Source organism: Littorina saxatilis, linkage group LG12, assembly GCF_037325665.1.
Source record: "Littorina saxatilis isolate snail1 linkage group LG12, US_GU_Lsax_2.0, whole genome shotgun sequence".
Classification (NCBI taxonomy): Eukaryota; Metazoa; Mollusca; class Gastropoda; order Littorinimorpha; family Littorinidae; genus Littorina; species Littorina saxatilis.
In genome coordinates, this window is record NC_090256.1 from 60,271,006 (window position 1) to 60,294,533 (window position 23,528).

The 23,528-nt window shown below is 40.1% G+C and overlaps 1 protein-coding gene across 1 annotated transcript in view; it reads left to right on the top strand.

The window, feature by feature from the left end:
• Positions 1-5,563: 5,563 nt before the first annotated feature.
• Positions 5,564-23,528, top strand: part of LOC138982435 (serine/threonine-protein phosphatase 6 regulatory ankyrin repeat subunit A-like) — a 72,428-nt gene continuing 54,463 nt past the window's right edge. The window contains exons 1-10 of the mRNA XM_070355715.1: positions 5,564-5,709; positions 9,412-9,495; positions 10,689-10,838; positions 11,183-11,383; positions 12,325-12,477; positions 13,018-13,221; positions 13,535-13,621; positions 16,383-16,461; positions 18,143-18,257; positions 19,543-19,695. Of these exons, the coding sequence (XP_070211816.1) occupies positions 5,662-5,709; positions 9,412-9,495; positions 10,689-10,838; positions 11,183-11,383; positions 12,325-12,477; positions 13,018-13,221; positions 13,535-13,621; positions 16,383-16,461; positions 18,143-18,257; positions 19,543-19,695 (1,274 nt within the window). The 5' untranslated portion in view covers positions 5,564-5,661. The remainder of the gene's footprint in view (positions 5,710-9,411; positions 9,496-10,688; positions 10,839-11,182; positions 11,384-12,324; positions 12,478-13,017; positions 13,222-13,534; positions 13,622-16,382; positions 16,462-18,142; positions 18,258-19,542; positions 19,696-23,528) is intronic.

Consider the following 23,528-nt stretch of genomic DNA (forward strand, 5'->3'; position numbering starts at 1 on the left):
TTTCGTGATCGTGATGGGCATTATTGCAAAGCATTTTATTTTCAACGTACATTTTTCACAGCTGTATCACTCTTAGTCTATGATCCTCTAGTCTATTCGGTAAGGAGCCAACCCGGATTGAAGGGAAGCAACAACACATTCAGAAATATGATTTTGAGAGCGATTGCTTCCCTTTAAAAGAACCAATTACACACTGACAAAAAGAGATCCAATCAGAAGGCAAATTGCAAAAGTCTACCAAACTTCATCCAATGGAAGGGCTTCGTGCAAAAGTTTTGAGTGCAATTCGAATTCGAAGATCAAAAATGGCGTGCAGCGGTACTGTCATCGAACTTCTGTTATATTTTGTGGATTCAAGCCAGACCAAAGCAGGCGGCGAGAATGCCTTCCTTGGTGGAAAGGTCAGGCTACGGGTCGGTCTTTCCGAAGACGAAATATCAAGGTATGTTGATCTATATGTTGCTCTATGACTGTTCTGAATGTAGGCAAAGATCTTGAAATTTGTTCAAGGTCTTTGCGTTTGAGTGAGATCATTGACATTGTCGACATTGCCACGTCCGGCTGCACTCGCTCAGTGTGACCTCGACTGGCTCGAGATCGAGTCTGCGTGTAGCCAAAACCGAAACTAGAAATGTGTTTTTCATCCCAGCAACATGGACACGCTTGGCATATATTCTAATTGTCGCTTCTTTGCATTAAGCTTGGATTTATTTTAGCGCCTGTAAACTTCAATATCAACAATTACAATGGGTTAAATTCAGAAACAATGGCGGGGAGACGTGCCAGTTTGGTTCACTTGATCCTCATGTCAAAGACGATCAAAGTCATGTTCGTTGGAATGGGGATTTTGTCAGGCATGCTACTTTTCCGGTAATTGCCGGAAATCCGATAAAGCCGTTTTCAAAATCCGGTAAAGTCAATTTTTTTCCGGTGAAGTTGAAACATTTCCGCAAAAACGATCCATGTGAATATCGCGCAACGCGACCGGGCGCCGGTCTCAATGAAGCCAGCGCACAGTAGTGTTGTTTTCACCAGTTTAGAGGTGTGTTGAATGGTGGTGGGGGGAGGCTAAAATGGGATTTTTAACAAGATCACAACACTATTACAGGAGTGTACCTTAACTTTTTTTGCTACCGGCCAGGGGGGCCGGTAAGTCAAAAATTGAACCGGCCCCCCAAAATCCCAACCGGCCCCCAACCTGCCGGGATTTCTTACAACCGCCCCAGCGGCTCGTCGCGTGCTAACCACATACACAAAAGACGTACATTCATACTTATAATGCATACATGTGGATTTGCACTACTAATAACTACCACAAACACACACAAAACTTGATGACTAAAGTGCTATGTTTTAATATAATGATAATTAACCTTGTTTTTATAAAGAATTTAAAATAAAAGCCGCCACAAAGAAACAAGAAATCAAAACCACATTCACACCCTGTCACACAATCACACACTAAACCTCACTAAAACTTACTTACTTACTGCCTTTCACGCCTGGTGGCGTGTAGGGCAGCTCACTAAAAGTTACCCCCTTTATGTACCCCCTACCACACAATTTACAAAGTAATTTACTATGGAACTCTACTTACCACATAAACACACACTACAAAAGAGTAAATCAGCATTTTTTTTTAATTTAAATTATGTTTTTTGTTGTGTAAAACCAAGTATAAAAAGCTGACTACAAAAAACAATTTCTAAGTTGCTTTCTTGTTTTGTTTCTTTTTCTTTATGTCTGTGTTATTAATATTACTGTTCAGATCAAGCAGAAGTATAAAAGTTGCATACCAGCCAAATTTACCACAGCTTAAGTCATAAATAATCAAAAGCATTATATTTCATTTCTATTTCCTAATGAAAACAAACAGTTCACAGGTGATCTTTATGCTTTTGATTCAGCAGAGTTGCATCCCTTGTCCTATTGTTGAAGGTCTGTCTTTTCTTCTTTATCACATATAGTGGATCGGGTTGGTTTTTTTTACTTCCTTAGTTGAAGGGAAATAATTGACAGCAGTAGTACTGTCACTACTTGTACTAAGTTGGTCAGCAAAGCTGGTGTTAACATATTTTGGAAAATGGTCTCAATGAGTATCCCTGCAGTCAATGACATAATTATACATTTCCCAGAAACTGGATCAGTGGTACATAGCAGGCACATCAAAGGAAAAATACAGAGGGCTAGGGGGAATATGTTTGCTCTGGATGGGCGGTCAGATCAAAGGCAGATGCATTGTAAAAGCTGGTTGGCCTTGAGACCTGGGTCAATGACCGGTACTTGCAACCTGAACACAGCTGCCTGTCGAGACACTGACCTTCTTACTCGGGGTCAATGACCGAGTTTTTATCTGAGAGGAAACTGTTTTATAACATGTGAAAGTCTCTGAAGGATTGGTGAGCGCAGGATAAGATATAAGAGAGGGGGTGAAGTGAATAGCGCAAAGAGGGAGGACGAAGGGGGGGTTTAACTATTTTGACTGCTGATGCAATCGCCAGCGGCTCGTGGCACTGGAGGAGTGATGACACGGTCAAGTGAGGCGGAGGGGGGTAGCTGTCTAGCCAATGTGTCTGGCCTTGATTGGTGGTAGTCCTGAGTCCTTCTGAAAGTGGGGGAAGGGGGGGGGGGGGTGAGTGGGCAGTAGAGAAGTGACAGATTTTGAGATCGCCCGCAGAGATATTTGTTCGCCGGCCGTTCCGATTGACTACGTTGCCTAACAACTTTGTGCTTCAGCGAAATTTGAACTCGCCAGGCGGGCGATTTTAGAGGAATTTCGAACCCGCCAGACGCGATTTGAAGTCGCCGGGGGCGAGCGGGCGAGCGCCAAAACTCACCCCTGCTATTACAACCCCTAAAATGATGCCCAGAATGCACCAGATTGCACAGATTTTAACCGTTTTTTGAAAAAAATCCCGGGGGGGCATGCCCCCGGACCCCCCTAGTTGGCTCGCCTGCTTCGCAGGCTCACGCTTGTGGCTTCGCCACTGGCACTGCGCGCTTCTTTCAGGTAAAACCGTTTTTGGCCTGTAGCATTCCTGTTTTTTATTCAAGGCCACGAACCCAGGCGATGGTGTACCTCAAATTGTATGGCAAAGTTGAAAATAAAGAGCCCATCACACATACATACATGTACATTAATTTCAATCCACCCAATAGTTTTTGAGAAAATGGGTTTACAAGATTTAGCTCTGGAAATGTGAAATTGTGCAAGTATATATATATTCATGTGTGTGAGTGAGGGTGTGGGAGTTGAATGTGTATGAGTGTAGAGAGAGAGAGAGAAAGAGAGAGAGAGACTGAGAGAGAGAGACAGAGAGAGAGAGAGAGAGAGAGAGAGAGAGAGAGAGAGAGAGAGAGAGAGAGAGAAAAAACACAATGAAAACAACATTCTTGTTACTGATTACAAATCATGATATGTATTTCTATGTGTGTATAAAAGAGAATTCAAAAAATAATAATAAAAAAAGTGCAACAGTTGTCACTTTGTGTTGAATAAACAATATATCCAGAGGAGCGAGTTGCTGTGTGGTTGTGTTTACTTTGACACGTGCTTTCTGTACATGCAACTTTTACCGTGACCGTGATTTGCCACTGGTGTTCGTGATCGTGAAAACAAAAATCAAGGTAACTGTGATCGTGAAAGCGAAAATGTCCCTTCCCGTGATCGTGATGATACCCCCCCTTTGGGGCCCTCTAAGGTCCCTTTGGCACGCAAAAACCAGTTTAAAAAGTCATTCCTGTCTTCTGCAGTCACCATTTTAAATTCTTCTCGCATCACGTAGAGGCTGGTCGGCTGGGAAAAAACAAACAATGTGTACATGTGAAGGTGTGTGTGAAATATTTGTAATGTGATTACTCTGCTGTGAAACCCAATTCCTGTGATATGAGAGGGTAAATTCACATAGTGCAATATCATATTTGATTGTATCCCTTTTATGTTTTATGTTTTTATGTGTGTCGTCCTATACAATTGTTGTTATAATCGTTTACAGGCAGGCAGGGTGTGCCGAAGAAAAATTTCCATTTTTATGTAATATTTTAATGGACAATAAAGTGCTGTTATTGTTATTGTTATTGTTAACTGACACTCCTATGCGACTTGTCTTCCTTCTAACCATACTATATGATGTCAATCGGGAGCAGATATCAGTGCAGACTCGGATAAATTTTAATACTAACTTTAAAAGAAATGAATGAGTGGCTGCTGACACCCGTTCAATGATCATGTTTAAAATCAAAGACTAAAAGCCACAAATTGGTTATAAAATAGCTAAAATTCTCCAGACCCACCAACGGGGCGGCGTTGCCCCTGTGCCCCACCCGGGGGTCAGTAGACCCCTGGACCCCAGGTCAGTTGTAACCCGGCCGGCCCCCTTCGAGTCGGGCTTAACTGCTCCGCCCCTGGTGTGTGTCACTGTGTGTGTGTCAGTCACAAAGCGTGCCACGGTGTGTCAGTCACAGTGTGTGCCACGGTGTGTCAGTGTGACGCAGTCAGTGTGTGTGTCGGTCAGTTACTGAGTCAGTGTCAGTAGCCACGGTGGGCGGCACTGAGTGCCCGCCGGCGGCCACGGCCGATGCGTCCGAGTCAATGAGTGTGTGCCGCGTCACCTAATCTAAAATATGATGTTGGAAGTGTTGCATCATTCAAGACTGATACATCTGAGGAAAATGGTCGAAGATGGAAGATGCACCCAAAAAAACCCAATATTTACGTATATAGACTATATATATAAAATAAAATTAAAATTAGAAACACTGTTGTGGTTTCTTATCATTCATATATGGAGGACTGGGTGGCCGAGTGGTAACGCACTTGCGCTCCGGAAGCGAGAGGTTGGCGAGTTCGACCCTGGGTCAGGGCGTTAGCAATTTTCTCCCCCCTTTCCTAACCTAGGTGGTGGGTTCAAGTGCTAGTCTTTCGGATGAGACGAAAAACCGAGGTCCCTTCGTCACGTGTACACTAAATTGGGGTGTGCACGTTAAAGATCCCACGATTGACAAAAGGGTCTTTCCTGGCAAAATTGTATAGGCATAGATAAAAAATGTCCACCAAAATACCCGTGTGACTTGGAATAATAGGCCGTGAAAAGTAGGATATGCGCCGAAATGGCTGCGATCTGCTGGCCGATGTGAATGCGTGATGTATTGTGTAAAAAAAAATTCCATCTCACACGGCATAAATAAATCCCTGCGCCTTGAATATGTGCGCGATATAAATTGCATAAAATAAAAAAATTAAAATAAAAAAAATAAATCCCTGCGCTTAGAACTGTACCCACGGAATACGCGCGATATAAGCCTCATCATATTGATTGATTGATTGATATATATAGTCTTCACTGACTTAAACAGCGCTGACGGTACCGGTTTGTGAAAAACTAACTTTACCCTCATGTACATTTATGCCAGTTTAACGTAAGGGGGAAAACAAATCTGAAATACGTTATCACAGTTTTAACAAATTACTGACGTTCAGAATTGGCAAAGGAAAGATAAATCCATCTCTTGGGTGAAAGCCACGTGATTCCCTCCCCCAATCAGGGAGACGCAAGAAGTTTCTGTCATGGCGGCAAGGTGGTAACTTCCCACTCTGTCAGATAAGTTTGTTTTACCGAAAGTGCTCCTATGGTGCAGCGGAAAAATCACGAATAAAATTACATGGCCATGCGACTCGGTACGATCGTAGTACAACAGCTAGAGGATGAGGTAAGGATTTGGCGTGTTTTCAGTCAATTCTGACGTGTGTTGATGAGCGAGCCCAGGCAAGCAAAGCATGATCGTGTGAATTGGCTTCGAGCAGACGGAAAATGCACGTCACTTTTTTGACGATCGAGGCGTAGCACATGATACTTCTTGCTCAAGTATACGTCATGCTAATCAACAGTAGCGTTCGGAAACGGGTGCATGGGCTGTGCTTCTGCCAAAAAGTTCGGAAAACTGATCATTATAACGCTGCACGGCTCACAAATTTCAACATTTGCTTTCCACTCGTCCTTATCGGAAATCGAGACATCACGCAAAAGTAGGTCGGTTGAAATTCTCATTGAGGGAAGTTCTGCAAGTAAGTGTCAGGAGCTAAATATAGAGTTGTTTGCTTTTGCAGACGATAGTTAGGGAAGCTAATTTCGGAAACTAGTGGCCTGCTGCAGCTACTCCACTGAAGTTGCGGAATGCAGACCTGCACTGCGCTAGTGTAGGTGTAACTGTACGGGTCCCAACTGTACTAGTGTTAGTGTGAACTCCATGCATACACCACAGCTTTTTGTGACTCACTGGAGGTACTGTGGTACGATTTTGAAGAGCAGTACACTGTCAGTTTTATACAAGCCTAAAAAACTGTACAGACACTTGCTAGTTGCTTCAGACTCAGTCATGTGTCTATGTGGTTTACTTTTACTGGAAGTGGAAAACCCTGACCCTAGCCCTCTTTACTGACCTAGTGACCGTAGAAGTAATGCAGAATAAATCCAGTGGGTGTGTATATTAGCTTACCTTAAGCGGTACATGTGCATCTGATGAAGGTTCGTAAACAGTTAAGTTTGGTGCAGGACCAGAATCTCCTTTGCAGTGATATTTTTGCAGTTAAGTGTACTCGCCTTTGCTTGTTTTACTAGAATTAGACGTCCTTTTCTTGGGAGAGAGAGGCATGTTTTATAAACAGAGAGGGGAGAGGTTGATTAGGTTTTGTAAATTATACTGATTTTATTTAGGATTTTCAAGACCCTGATGTGGACTGACACAATTATTCATTAATTTACCAAGTGCTATTGTTTTGGAGATTTTGATACTGTGATAGATCTGAGTTGTGTGTAGCTATTGATAACAACTACCGAAACAAGTCCAGCCAGGAGAGGGGTTGTAAAAATATCTTGTAGCTTGTAGTTGTACACTTGTCAGAAATCTGTCTTTTTGGCTACAAGTACAACTAACTTCTTAAATAAAGGCAGATCTGTTGAAAATGAAATGCCTTTTACTGCACAAGTCTAAGGAGCTGTGTAGGATGTAAACTTAACCCAGATTTGTAAAATAAGCTTAGCATGCAAAAGCAAGCCGGTAGGATTAACTCTACATGATTTGACTCTCACAATGCACTGGTCAATATTGGGCGCGTCACCAACACTGTGACTTTTGTGCTACTGCTAGTTCATTAGGTACATGTTATGAGAATTTGTATGCAGAAATTTAAAGAATTTCAGGTTTGGTCCAAGGAATCAGTTAATGAACTGAAAGGTTCAACATAAGATGGATCGAATTCTGACAAAGCAAAATTGCAAGCCCGGTTTCATTTTATTTAATGACTATCTGTATCTTTTATTCTTTGCCAATTAAACAAGACATTTCAAGGATAAAAGGGGAGATGATGGCAAAAAAAGTTTACCACTAACAGACCAACACACAGACCAACACACACACAAAGTGTGTCCTAAACTCCTGTCCTATGCTGTCAGTGTCATCAGTGATGGTGTGCTTTCAAATGTTCTTGATTTTAATTGCTGATAAGCTAGAAAGAAGTATGAGACATTGTAGATATTTATTGTCAGTTTGCTCATAGAGTACCATTTTGATTTTACATTTTTGGCTCACGTAAGTGTAGCCTATGCGATGCTAACTTTTGTCTGTCTGTGCGTGCGTGTGTATGTATGTCTGTGGTAGAAACTTTAACATTTGACTGAACACTGAAATACTAATTTTACCTGGTTATTATTCAAGCAACAGCTTCAAAGTATTGAAGCAATGATCAACATTTCGTCGGCACGTATGTAGTTAAAGTGTGTATCCAAAGAAAACGGGTGGTGGAGGGTTTTGGGGGGGTAAAAACAGCTGACTGGTTTGTGTCGTGTGTGGTATGTAGACCAGGTCAGGGGTCAAGGTTAGGTCAGATCGCGTGAAGGATTGTGGTATAGAATCAGATACATGCAGTTATCACCGAGCTGCAGTTCGCCGATTCGGAGAAGACGATTTCACATTGTTCGGTTTCGTAGCTCCAGAAAAATAGATAAAGAAGATGCCAAAGGAGATTTCTTACATGTTAATCTGCACAGCGTGTTTCCAGTGTTTGCGCGAGGAAGCGCTGTCGAAAGCGCAGTGTCGATCTGGCCATCTGGCAGTCGTGTCCCCGTAAGTAGGCTACAGACAGACAGATCTAGATCTAGTGTCTGTCTCGCACTCTTGCACCGTGTCACCTATGCTTACTGTGTGTGTGTATGTGTGACGGAGTGATTGAGTTTGTGTTACTGTTTGTCGATTTCTTACGTGAGCCTTGAAGGCTTCGCCTCTTGTTTACATTTGCTTCATTGGCGAACGACAAGAAGAAAGAAGAAGAAAAAAAAAGAAGTTTACATTTGCTTTATCTTATTGTTGTTCCTGTGTTTTGTTTTGAGAACATAGGACAAAGGTAGTTGTGGGTGAGGTTTTGCTTTAGGTTTTACTTTCGGTTTCACATCGATATGATCCAAATTATGTCATTTTGTATGCATGTCTTCTCCAAAATGATGCTATAGTCTAGGGTATTCATAATCGTACTTCCTTGAAGGAAGTCTGTAGCTATCCTTGATACTGGCTAACAATCAGCTGTGTCAAGTTGAATTAACATCAATTATCAAGTGGAATTAACATCAATTACAACAGTCCTTCTGAAGTGACAGCAACACTTTTTCTTTGTGGTGGGACAAATTCTAATCATGGTCATATACTATTACTAATTTACTATGTGTGTGTATGTTTACATAAAAGACATTCTTGCTCTTTCAAAAACACTCTGAGAGTTCAGTTAGTTATGAACATGAAAGACTTGATGGAAGGCCCCTCTGTGCTCAAACTCAACGGCTTGCTCAAACTCAACGGCTTTACTGGATTATGCCTCACAGTCACACTCACAGTTAAAAAAGCAAACCTGTATGTTACTTGTTAGCTGCCTGTAGTGTGTGTCTTTCGACAATACAACTGAAGGGATTATGCCTTTAAGTTTAAGTTTACTGTTTAGACTAGAGTTGCATAATGTGGAGTCACAGCACTGCTTAATGTTGTTCACTGGTTGGTTTGCTGCTATTTTCCCAGCTGGAAGTGGTATTGATAATACTATTAGTTTTAACACAAAAGCAGTGAAGTGTGTACACACTATTATGATAAATTGAACATGTAACTTGTAAGATCAGCAGCAGGTTAGTCCTACGTGCCGGCTCCACATGCAACATCATCACAACGTGGCTTGATCCTCAAGTTACCTGCCTCAAACTGGGCTGGAAGATTATGAATATGATGTGCATACATTATCTATGCTATATTTTTTTAAGAGTGCTAAGATTTTTTTAACACAGTCTTCTTCTTCTTCTGCATTCCCGGCTTACACACAATCGATGTTGATTTGTGACTGTTTTAGGTAATGGTTCTCTGATTTTATTTTTTCAGCCACCTCTAGTGCAAGCTTGTTTCCATGGCGATCCAGAAGAAGTACGGGCACTTCTTTACAAGAAAGAAGATGTCAACTACCAGGTAAATCAAGTGAACACCTCGAAGTTTGTTAAACTTCAGTAAAGGGAATGTAATTTTGTATGTATTTATCATGTAAGAAATGAACGCAGAGAGGTGAAAGGAAATTGTGAAAAAGTACTTGTTTTAGAAGCTTTACACAAGGTGGGTGATTTTATTTTTTTTTGGAAGAGGTTTTGTACTTATAACTAAGCAGTGAGATTTGAGAAAGAATCAAATGGTTTTGAAGGTGTTTTTTTGTTTGTTTGTGAGCGTCTGTTTTGTTTTTATTTTACTTTCTGGAATGTCAACTGTGATTTATATTTTAACTAATATGTGTGAATTAATTATTTCAGCTTTGACTTTCAGTAACTTAGTTTTAGCTCTCTACAACTTTTTTTTAGTAGCTTTAGCCTCTCTGGTAGTGGTAAGTTAACAGTCATGTTGAAATGTTACAGTTCGCTATCACAGTATTTGTTGAAGACTATACTTGAGACCATGTCAGGTTAGAAGTGTCCTGTATGAATAACCCACACCACCTTTGCTTGGCCTCTCAGAGCAAAGTGGCTTCACTTGTACTAGTTGTAGAGTAACTGTGAGAGAGGCAATATTCCTGGGTGAGAAAAAAACCCTGTAAAATGAATATCCATTCTTGTAATCTTCAATGCAGTTTGCATCCCTACTCTTGCAGAATTAGGGAGAGGCAATTAATGAACAAGAAAGTAGATTGCAGAAAGAAGCAGTATGTACGTTGTAAGTGCAGGTGAAACTCAGTTGCAAAGTGAAAGATTTCAGCAATGCAATAAAACCTGCAGTAACCAAAATTACAAAGCAGTGGTCTTAAGATTGATACTGACTGCTACAGATTTAACCTCTTCATCCAGAAGAGAAAAAAATGTGAGTTACTTTTGCAAAGATGAACAGTTTTGCTACAAAAGAGATGCTTTCCTTCTCCATCTTCTGTTAAGTTAGTTATTTGGCATCCTTTAGCAAATCTTACAAATCCTGCTGAAGCTATCAGAAATGTTATGAAAATTTCAAGAATGTAGAAAGGTTGTTATGAAAAAATGTGTGACACTTAAAGCTTCAAAGCAATGAAGGGGATTGTAAATTTCAGTGGGCATCTATACCTTGTGCAGTGTTGGCATGCCAAAAACATGTACATCATCTACATGTACGTACATTACACATCATGGTTGTAAATTGTGTGGTTTCAGGATCTGGAGAAACGTAGCCCACTCCATGCTGCCTCATACTGCGGGGAGGCAGAGATTGCAGATCTGCTCATTATGAGTGGAGCCCGAGTCAACACTAAGGACAACAAATGGCTAACACCCTTACACAGAGCCTGCTGTGCCAAGAGTGATGTACGATCCAATATTTTGTTCTACAAATAGTGAATCGTCATGTTTTCATTATAGCCAGACTCAAAGTCTGTGTCCTCATGTTCATGAGTAGATTATGAGAGAAGTAGTTTTGACGATGTAAGTGCTTCATTTTGTCTTGCGATTGTTAAGACTAGAACGTGTAGCTGGCTGTTGATTTTGAATTCAAGTATTTTATTGTTGAAAATGGTTTTTCCTCTTGTTGATGTAAGGTTAATAGGAGACAACAGCAGAGTGTATTTATTTCCGAGATGACCCTTCAATCTCTGTTCCTCTAAAATCCTGATTTGACTGAATAAGCGAACGTACTTCTGAAACAAATGCAGGACACGGTGGAGGTACTGCTGCGACACAAGGCCGACGTCAATGCTCGGGACAAGAACTGGCAGACACCTCTACACGTGGCTGCGGCTAACAATGCTGTGCGTTGCGCAGAGTACATCATTCCCCTCCTCACCAATGTCAATGTGTCGGATCGTGCTGGTCGCACCAGTCTACACCATGCTGCCTTTAATGGGCATAAAGAGGTGAGTATAACATTTTGTTTGTGATGTGATTTGTTGCTTGGTTGTTGTTTTTGTCATGGCAGTTGAATCAGGTCACCATCGTAGGTTTATTGCGAGGGACCAGGCAAGAGGGGGCTACACAAGACATTTGTTGCTGTAGGGAATAACTGGCGTCTGAACATTTTGAATGAAGTGGACTTTCACAATATCGTGGTGCTTCGGGTCCTTAAAATACGACTGTGATACATGTGTTTCATTATATGTCTGGCATCAAGAACAACATCCAAAACGTTTTTGGGGTGTGCATTTCTGGATGTTGCTGTTTTGACCATCTCTCATTCTTTGACATGTGCTTCGTCATTTCTGTATTTAAGCTACAATTGTGACCCAGCCTGGGACTTTCAGCTCCACAATCAATCTCATAGTTTGCCAATGAAAAAAGGCATTAACATTAACTGGCATCAATACTTCTACTTTCGCTTAAAGGACCACAACATGTTGCATGTCTTTAGAAGAAGAATTCTCTCCCCTGACAGGCAACTCCCTTATTTTCGACAGACACCAGTAGTTTACTATCAAGTAGTTATATGGTCACACTGCCAAGGCCCGTGATTGGTTGAAACAATCTCTTCAAAGGTTGCTGATTGAATCTGTTGTTGAGACCAACTACAAGTTCTCGTTGAAAATGCTGAAACAAGAAGCAATGTACGAAAAGATAGACAATAACCAGATTTAGCCCTGTGTGAGGAGATCGCTGGTGATGTGCTTGGTTGATTTTTATTGTTTGACTTTCACCATGAGTTTCAAATTCTACACTAAAAAACGCACTTTGCATGATTATTTTTGGAATCAGAACAAACAGTTCTTTTCAGATGAAATAAAATTATCGACAACATTTCTTTTTGAACACTTCGGAAACTTGGCTTGAAGTACCCAGTGACAATGGTTCTGTTTTTGTGCAGATGACGACCTTACTGTTGGAGAAAGGAGCCACCATCAACGCCTTTGACAAGAAAGACCGGCGTGCCATTCACTGGGCAGCCTACATGGGCCACACAGAGGTGGTTAGGATTCTGGTCGAGCATGGCGCCGAGCTCAACTGCAGGGACAAAATGGTGTGTTCTTCACTCATATGTCTAGAGCTCTGTATCCCAGAAGACTAGGTTTTGCATATGTATAAACCATGCATGCATGAAAAAAAAGGAAACTTGAGTAGTGTGAAGACGGGGGGGGTGTTAATGGCATAAGGTGAAGGTGGGGAGGGTTTAACTGCATACTATGATCAAGTGATTTTGAAATACTGGCTCTCTGCTGTGGTCAGCATGAAAACACTGGGGGGGGGGGGGGGGGGGGAAGGGGTTTACTGGATGCCACCAAAAAGGTGGAGTGTAGCTAAGTCCCTCCAATGAGCAGCTTTGCAAACTGTAGCAGTCATATTCTGAAGTTAAATGGAGAAGTGTTGGCATGCTACAGAGGCCAGTAGGAACAAAGTATTAAAAGATATTCGCTGAATAGCCATCTTGTGTGACTTTTGAATTATTTTTCAGCAGGTCAGAATGTTGGGGAAGAATACAGAACACAAAAATTGTCAAAATTCTGCACATGCAAGTTCGATTCATAATATTTTTTATAGACATGGTTTGGTCCATGTGCAGATGTACACTCCACTCCACGCAGCAGCAGCCAGCGGTCAGATCAGCGTGGTCAAACTGCTGCTGGAGTTGGGGGTGGAGGTAGACGCGGTCAACATCTACGGCAACACGGCACTGCACGTCGCTTGTCTCAACGGTCAGGACATCGTGGTCAGTAAACTGCTGGAGTTTCAGGCGCAGGTCAATGCCGTCAACCACAAGGGCATGGTAAGTTCATGTTTGTTGAGATAATAAGTAGCAGGACAGAAAAAAACCACTTTTGGGGGCTTTTTTTTTTTTTTCATTTTGCATTCATGTGACAATGGTTAGTTGTTTGTTTAACAAACATGTTGAATGTATTTTGATATTATCCCAGGGAGCAAAACTGCCAAGAAGTTACTTCTTTCATCACTATAACAACCACTTGCTCTTCCTGGACTATTTATCTCTCATAGATAAAGACAGTTCGAGCACCCAGGCATAAGACTGTCATACTTTGTTCCCAGCTTCATGAGTACAAATTCTGTCTTTCCGATTTCAGACACCATTGCACTTTGCTGCAGCTTCAACTCACGGCGGCATTTGTTTAGAAATCCTTGTGTCAGAAGGGGCCAACACAAAAGCACAGGTAAAATATGAACTGTCCCCTCAGTGTTCATTTCCGGTTTGTATTCTGTTTGTGTGTCAGTTTCAATGTTTCTTGTTTGTTTTTGTTCATAAGTGTATTTTGAAAATTCTTTTAACATTAATTATGATATGTATCACTGTTAGTTGTCTGTATCATAAGCCTGCAGTTTCTTCTCACCGCAATTTTGATCTGGTCTGTTTTCTACCATGTTATGGTGAAAGAAAGAATAAAGTGTTGGTATAGTTTACACTGTTCTTCAAAGTATGGTGTATTCAGGTTACAGCAGAGGATATTCACTTCTACGTTCTTGCATTTGAAACAAGTGATTGTTGGTGAAAGGCATCCAGGAAGGGTGTTTTACTGCCTGGATCAACAAATGTTGTCTTTGACTATGAACCTACAAGCGTTAGTTTGAAGCCTCTGATTCCATACATTTACATTTATGAAACTGGGCAGCTGCAGCCCCCCTCCCCTCTTTAAAAAAAAAAAGTCGCGTAAGGCGAAATTACTACATTTAGTCAAGCTGTGGAACTCACAGAATGAAACTGAACGTAGTCCGCCGCTAGTGCAAAAGGCAGTGAAAGAGACGAGCCTGTTTGGCGCGGCAGTGGTTGCGCTGTGCTTCATAGCACGCTTCAAGTTACTGTACCTCTCTTCGTTTTAACTTTCTGAGCGTGTTTTTAATCCAAACATATCATATCTATATGTTTTTTTAATCAGGAACCGACAAGGAATAAGATGAAATAGTTTTTAAATCGATTTCGGAAATTTAATTTTGATCATAATTTTTATATTTTTAATTTTCAGAGCTTGTTTTTAATCCAAATATAACATATGTATATGTTTTTGGAATCAGAAAATGACGAGGAATAAGATGAAATTGTTTTTGGATCGTTTAATAAAAAAATAATTTTAATTACAAGTTTCCGATTTTTAATGACCAAACTCACTCATTAGTTTTTAAGCCACCAAGCTGAAATGCAATACCGAAGTCCGGGCTTTGTCGAACATTACTTGACCAAAATTTCAACCAATTTGGTTAAAAAATGAGGGCGTGACAGTGCCGCCTCAACTTTCACGAAAAGCCGGATATGACGTCATCAAAGACATTTATCAAAAAAATGAAAAAAACGTATGGGGATATCATACCCAGGAACTCTCATGTCAAATTTCATAAAGATCGGTCCAGTAGTTTAGTCTGAATCGCTCTACACGCACGCACGCACACACACACGCACACACACACACACACACACACACATACACCACGACCCTCGTCTCGATTTCCCCCTCTATGTTAAAACATTTAGTCATAACTTGACTAAATGTAAAAAGGATGAAACTGAAAGTTCAGAAAATGGACTCTGCTATGCAAGGCACCCCAAGCTAGTCTTTACTTATTTCCAAGGTAACAGAGACAGTAAATGTACAATAATCTGTGCAGGAACCAAGCCATAAGGAGCAGGTGTGCTCTCCAAATTGCCCTCTGATCGGGGCTCACAGTAGGTTTCAAACGTTAGGCATGGCTGTGGCTCCAAACCTTGTGCATAACACCTCTGCTGTTTGCAGTGGCAGCCTGTTTTAACTTTGACTGACCTAGGCTGTGTGGGATGCCAGACCTGCTGTTATTCTTTATATGCATGTCCCCTTGGCAGTGTTTTTAGGTGTGTGACTGTGAGGATGTGCATCTTTTCAAGAAGCTTTAATGCAGACATTCAGTGATCAAACTCTGATGGTTCTGTTTTAAAAATAGCTTTTTTTTTTCTTCTTCTTTTTTTTGGGGGAGGGGGGGGCACACTCATCAGTGATTGGTAACAGAAGGTGAGGCAGTTTTTCTGCTGAGAATTTCTATGGACATTTTTGTGTAGACCCAAGATTTAACAAACCATTTAAACAATGCCAGATTTTATAATTCGTACCAAACCAATATATATATATATCATTCCCAGAGCATGTGCATGACTTTTAGAGAAGTAAGCATTTATTTCCAGTATTCATGAGTCTGTAGGAATGTTGGTGTACTTATTATTATTCACTGAAAAAGTTCTCAAAAAGTCTGGAAAAGAAAAAGATGAGTGTGTCGTTGACATATTTGTGTTTATTTTTTGCATTGGTTCCCCTTTAGGTCCTAAAGATTACAAACAAGATGGCTTTATTTGCAGAGGCTTGTAGAGCTTGGGAAACATAAGTAGAAGTATTTCCTTAGTTACTGTGTGAGGTGTAGTACAATGGGTGTAGAGAATCGGAATAGGCGCTCATTAATACGAATGATTTTTTTTTTCAATTTGTCTTTGTGAGGGAAATGAAAATTTGAATTGGTTCTGTCCCAGTTTTGTCACTTTGATTAAAACAACAACAAGACGGCACCACTTAAACCTGAGGTTATTGTCTTTATAGGAGAGAAAACTGAGATTTGGAAAACAGGAAAGCTATTCTTTTGTGCTTGTTCTTCATGTGTTTTTCAGTGTGATTTTTGTTCTTGACCGCTTCTTGGTTTGAATTTGGCTTATTGCCTTTTTAATGGGGTTTTTGTTTGTCATGATAGCTGCTTCATTTTGTCATCTAAGCTTGTGTTATTTTTTAACAGAGCGTGTGTCTTGGTTCTTTGTTTTGTCTTTATTGAGAAATTTCACAGTGTATCATTCTGACTTTTATGCATTTTGTTATCTGGGTAGTTAGTTGTGTTAGTGTTACAGAGACCTGCGTTTCTTTGTGTCTTTGTTTGCTTGTTTGTTTTTGACCTGACAGTTTGCTGTTGCAGAGTGAGGATGGCCGGACAGCGCTACACATGACCGCCCTGCATGGTAGATTTACTCGAGCACAGACTCTGATTGAGCATGGTGAGAGTCTGTCTTGGCTTGAACACAACTAATTTTCTTAGTCTTACCTTGGTCAGTTTTTTTGTAGTGCAATTACATGCACTCGTAATTAATTTCTACTTTGTCCTTTGTCATGTTCCAGTGCTGGTTTCCCTTCTTTTGATTAGTATTCTCTGATTAAATTTAGGTAATTCACTCATCTGAGTAATCACGAGTCTTAGTATTGAGCATTGAGCAGTGTTTTTCCGTGAAAAAAAACCTGAACATTTAGGTTATCTTGGATAGTTTTGAAGCTGGAGTTTTGAAACTTGTGCACGCTTTACTAGGGTTCCTGTGGGGGAAAAAATGTCATCTCTCTTTTTTTCATAATTTAGAAGGTGTTGAGTAGGAGGCTTGTGATGGTGGTGGGAAGGGGGTGGGACATATTTGTATACATGGATACACATTTTAGATAAACCATTGTTTATATCACAAACAAGACAATACCATAAATACCAACATTCCACATTTGGTCTCAATTTCAATTGGGTAACAGCCGCATTCTCTGAAAATCATGCATGAGTGTGTCGATTTATTAACTGTATCAGATATACATTGAAACCCTCGTTTTAAAACTGAGAAAATTGTAAAATCTTTCAAATTTAAGAAAACATTTTTATTTCTACAGAGTTTATGAATAGAAGGTCTGAAAAAGAAAGGTTTTGAAAGGGGTGAAATCGTAAATTGTGCAGTTAAATATAGTGCCCAGTCATTCCTTTCCATTGTTTTAATTTAATTGGAGGAGGGGGGGGGGGGGGTGTTGTGTCATGTATGCTGCCCCTTATGAGCTAATTTTCAAAGGCATGTTATAAATTGTTCATTACTTACCAAGTTACTATGCATGTGAGTGAGAATGAAGCCAGTCCTTTAGAGTTCCAGCATGCCAGGTTTGATTCCTTTAATACACAATGCAAATAAATCATAGAAATGTATCCGGAAAACATGTACGTGTGCTGTTATTCAACTCTGTATTGGGAACTAAACATGGGTGATGAGGTGTTCTTGTAGAGAATGTGTATCTGTTGTGAAATAATGCAGTTAAAAGACATAGCAAATCTTAATGAATGTTATTTGGTACACTTGTTTTTCAGCTGTTTGTAGTGTGAATTGCATTGTTCGTAAGTGTCAGTTGTCAACAGTACAGTCGCCTTATGCGTGGTACCTCTACAGTCCGCAGTCAAGCGCAGTCAACCGATCATGGCAGCAGTGATCTTGAGCTCCAGTGTGCATATTTTTGAAAGAAAAAACCCAATCTATTAACAAGCGGACACTGCAGAGACAATGCACATCAAAGCTTATATTTCACTGTGGCGCTTGTAATTGCTTGTCATAATTTACCGGTGCCTCATTGTTTTTAAGGGGTGCAACTCTTGCACAGCCCATAAAATTAGAAGCCCTGACAGAGATATTTCAGAAAAGTATGTACAATGTACTGTTTTATCATGTACATTTAAAGGGATGATTTTATTATAATCTTGATAAAAGTTCTGCTCAAAAATGCAAAGAATGCATAATGAGCATGCAGTACATTATTTTTCATTTTAGAGTGGATTTTGGGGGAAGGTGAAACATTTTTTGGTTTGATTGTTTTTTTCCTTTGGCGGATTTCACTGAGCGAGAGTAATGTGCTGAAATCAGGAATTGCAGAACTTCTTTTTTACAGGGTGCTTGATCAACGCCACCGATCGCCTAGGTAACACTGCTCTGCATGTAGCGGCTCGTTACGGCCATGAACTGCTCATTTCTACCCTCCTCGACAAGGGAGCTGATCCTATGCAGTAAGTTGTTGGGATTGTCCCCCTTGAATGTAGTATGTGTTGAAAAATTAGTTTGATAAAATAGAGGCAAAGAATTGAACCAGAATTTCAGTGATCGACAAGAAGAAAAAGAAGAACCAGAATTTACAAAAATCTTTAAATTCTCACTTTTATTGTTTCAAAGCAATTTGAGACCTATTGGGTAACTGATCTTGTAGCATTACATCATTATGAAACTTGTCTTTGATTTTAAATGATTTTCTTTGATGTCATGCACTTATTTTGTTACATGTGTTGGAAGTATTTTCAGCTGTTATGTGCCAAATTTGGCTTGCAAATTCCACTTCACACAAATACTATTTTCTCTGCACGTATATATTCTCACTCTCAGTTTTCTTGCTTTGTCATTCACACCTCCACTTTCATTCTTTTTTTCATCACTTGAAGATCTCCATATTTTGGCCTCTGTTTTTTTCAGCGCATATTCCCTGTCTGTCTGTCTCTCTCACAGTCTCTTACAATCTGTCTCTCCCCACCTCTACCTCATCTCTCTTATCCTTCGCTTAACCCCTTGACTGCCCTAGGACGGGTATACCTGTCATGCGCTTGTGCAGCCGCAGCGCCTTAGGACGGGTTTACCCGTCTTCTCCGTTCAGGAATTTTCCAGAAATGCTACGTCACTGCTGACACACAAATAGCAGCCAATGGCTTGGAAGGATACCTCATTCTCATGAATAAACATAAATGGTGACAAGGTTTTGCGTCTGAAGGCTATTTTCGGCCTTGGCGACAGGGTAGGGGAGAGAAATCTCGACTCGTCAAAATGGCTAACGGTGACAGTCGACCGGGCCCTAGTAGGGAAAAACAAAGCCAGACTGACCCTACAGGTGGTGCAAATGATTATGGATACTGACAGGGGAAGAGGGAGATCTTCTTTCGGACGATTCGTTGGAAACAGGTAGATGACAGTGATTATAATCCTTTCTTGGAGCAAGCAAAACAGCCACCTGTGTTTGATCCACAGGCACCGGAAGATGCGCCGGACTGATTTTTCAAAAGTTCATATTTAAACATCATTATAAGCCAAACTAATTATTATTTCCATGATTAGACACTAAAAACAGATTCCTTTAAAAATAACATTGGTTTTACTTACCTACCTACTGCCAGTTTGGAGCTAGAATTTTTTGTGAATTATTACACCCCTAACTCCAATATTCCCTGGCAGTCAGGAATGCACATAAGCAAGTTTTGATTGGCAGCGAAAGGGTTAATTAACTCAATTGTTTCCGCCTCTGTTTTGCAGACGAGGTTTCGCTGGCATGCTGCCAATTCATGCCGCAGCATTGAACGGCTATGTAGACTGCGTGAGAAAGCTGCGGGCTGCCATGCCAGCCATTGACATCAACATTTCTGATGACTTTGGTCGCATGTGCCTTCATGGTGCTGCCTGTAGTGGGTGAGTAATACTCTTTCTTGCCTCAAGCGTTTCAGCCATTGTAGGCAAGTTTCAGCTGGGTTACGTTTGGGATTTTGCTGGGCATGATACTAGTAATCAGCCTCTAGAGTCAATGGGGACGAAATCAAGGATTTTTTATACAGTTTGTGACACAGCAATTGCTATGGTTTTGTATCCATTTTGCTGTTTTGACTTGCCAACCTAATGATTATGTGTTGATCCATGAGGCTCTTTTCATCTGCCAAAGAGTTTATCTTGGTTTGGTCACAAACAAAGTTTGTATTTCTGGACAAGTGGTACATTTAGTACAAGTTTAAACATCCTTGGAGCAGCTTTGAAAGCATTGCATTGAGGCTGATTACTGTATTCTGATGGATTTTGGGTTCATCTCTTCATCCTTCCAAAACTAGATTCAGAATCTAACTCACTTATGAGTGTCTGTGACTTTGTATGATCATGTTTACGTATCGAGTGACCCTTTTGATGCTCACCTTCTTAATTAACAAGTTTTCAAGTTCCTTGGAATAACGTTTGCACCTTTTTCTCTCCTGACCTTTTAGATTCCTTATGTGTCAATAATTTGTAGAAATATTTCCTGTCTTTTTTTATTTCTCTGACCCTAACATCTAGCAGCGCTCTGCTGCTTGAAAAACTATCTTTTTTCTTCAATTTCCATGTAATCTGAACCGATATATATATATATTGATTTTGAGCAAGTTTGGACATTGAGGTAAGCTATGTCAAGGATAAGAGAACTATGTTTTTCAGCAAAGGAAAACCTTTTCAGGATCATTTTTCACTTCATGAGATAAATGTTCAAGATATGTATGCATGTGTGTGGATGTGGGAGAGAGTTGATCATTTTTTAAAGAACTGTTGGAGGGCAACCTTTCAGCCCTCTTACTCCAGCCCCCTCTTCATTTCTTTTTGAAGTGATGGGTATTTCATGCTCATTAAAAGATAAAAGAGAGGGTATTTCATGCTCATATAAAGATAAAAGAGAACATATTTCTCAGGAACTATTTTGTGCAGTGCCCCAAAGAAAAGTGCACATACTGTCTGCTAATGTCACTGCTTTTATGTTTATCAGATCATACTTTTTTTCCAGCCTGAGGAGTTCACTTCTACCCAGCTAGTGGCTAGATGCTTGAGTTTTGACTTTGAGTAGAAGCAAGATTAGAGGAAGCATAGAGAGGGCTGGGAGGTGTGCTTGCATTGTCCGTCTGACCTCCCAGAAAAAAAAGCATTTTGTAAAATGAATGTCACTCTTGATTCAGGATATTTTCTGGAGAGTGCAGAAAGAGGTTTATAAGACATGCACTGACTTGTCCCTCCACAGTTGTTGAACGTTTGCTATCAGGGAGGCTTGAAGCCATTGTTTGAGTTCTGGTCTTTTGCAGTGTTTGTGGGAATATTTCTGGATGTTCCGTATCTGACCAGGAAATTCAGGCTTTAGCGGTTGTCATTAACGGAGATCACGACCATATCATTGAAAGGTAAAGTGGTGCAGCTGAGGGAAAATGAAAAGGCTGTACAGGAGGAAAACATCTTTTGAGTTTTGCATGTCTTATTCCAAACGTTCTGTAACCTAAACCTTTTAAAAAGAATTCTCTTCTCAGAACTTTTTTTTCCCTGGTAAGCTTTTTATTAGATTGTAGCTCTTAGATTAGATAGATGTTCTAGCCTTTTTGTTTTGATATTGTAAACAGGCTCAGGTCCGAGATGTTGGAGGTATTTTAAGATGCTTGCATTTATTTTTATGGCAAAATTGTTTCAAAGATGATTTGCATGTTGGTAACTGACTGACTCAGGCTCTTAAATTAGACCAAAAAAGTGTTCTTCTTTTCCAAATTTTCACCCCAGGCAAACTCTCAGAGAGAATGGGAAAGAAAGAGTGAGTGCATGATAGACTTTTAGTAAACTTTTATCGCATAATAAGTCTTTCTTTGTTCAGGCATGGGAATTGTCCGCCGAACGGCGGATTTCCGCCTAATTTTTTTTTTTGTTCCGCCGAAAAAGCAAAAGTGTCCGTCGAAACAATAAAAGGGGGAGGCACACAAAAAAAGCACCGTGTTACTTTTGCCTTTGCGCAAAAGCCCGCGAACACTTTCCGTACTTTGTTCACGCACTGCTACCGCCTGCCTCAGTTACTTGAACTTTAATGTTTGAAAGTAAACCAGATTGCACAGATTGTGTTACAAGTTACATTTTCCTGTTTGTCTCAACAGATCAATTTTTTAACAAATTTAAACCATATAATACACGTATATATTTTTTTTCTTCAAAAAAGCAAAAATTGGTACTAAAAACTGATTCTAAAAACAGAATTTAATGGCAAACTTGGAGCTCAGATGACACCAGATTGCACCATCTGGGTTCTTTAGAGAAACAATTTTCTGGGGGGGGGGGGGGGGGAGGGGGCATGCCCCCTGACCCCCCTAGTAAGGCAAGGCGCTTCGCGCCGTCGATTTGATGCTTCGCGTCTTCAGTTATTAATTTTCAGCCTTTTTTACAATTTTCAATTCCCATGCCTGTTTGTTTCTTGATCCATATATTTTAGTTTATGTAAAAAAAATGTGTAGTAGAAACAGCGTTACTTGTAAGAGGTGGAAAGATAGCAATAATATGCTTAGGCAAAATGTGCAAAATTGATCTGGAGGTTTTATTAGTGCATATTTGTTGTAACTTTTGTTCTGTTATCCTTGACATTACTTTTGTGTTCAGGACAGTATGACTGAACAAGTATTAACTTGTTACTCTATTTGTGTCTAACATGATCTGACTGCACACGTAATCCCCGTGATCAAGTTGAAACTAATAATCACTAATAAGATTCCTGTTTTGTGAACATGGAATGTTTCATCGCGGCAAATCAACCGTTATAATTATGTGTACAAAGCAAAATATTCTGTATATTATTGTCACAGTAAAAGCAGTGTTGTTAGTATTCAAGATTCTGCATGATTTTGATCTCTCACTTTACTAGGCTTTTCAAGACCTTTTTTAAATCTCCACATGGTTTTGTTTTTGTTTTTTTGCAAAGAGGGGAATTTTATATACAGCTGAGTTTCTTTATCTTTTGTTTTGTAAATTCTTTGTTTTGTCATCAATTTAGCGTGTTGTGCAGCTGTAACATCAAAATATCTGTACACTTTTACTGGAATGCTCAGTGGTCTAATTTTTCTTTTGATTTCTTACTATGAATGTGATCTTTCATTGTAGATATATGGTATCAGGTAATAAAAATTAAGCTAGTACGCAGCCATAACATTTGAGAGGTTTTGAGCCAGTCATGTATCCATGTAAAACTTCGATCTGATTTGATTATGCCATGTTTGTTTTTTTCTCGTAATAATATCTTTCTTTCTGTTAGTTTGTTGGGGGGGGGGGGGGGAGGGGGGGGGGGGGGCTAACAAGTATGATGACAGTGACAGTTTTTCAATATGGTGTTTGTTTAGGGGGACATTTCTGAATGCAGGATCATATAATAAAATTGAGGGCAAAATTGCGTCATTTCCATTGGACAGACTATCCTAGTAACTGGGTGCTTCTTGTGACACGTAAATCCCAGGGGAATAAACTGTAGCAAATATATCCCAGGGGGAGAAAAACGTTGGCAAAAGGGACATTGTTATCAAACTGTTGCTGGATGTAAAATTAGATGATGTTTGCATGCACAGTACAGACTTTCTTTAAGTTTAATACACGTTCAGGTTAAAAAGACATGACGATCTATCGCTGCTCTGGACCTTTAAGTATGATATTGTATTTTTTAACAGAATTGTTTGGTTTTTTTAAGGGGAAAAAACGGAGATAAATAAGAAATTAAAGAT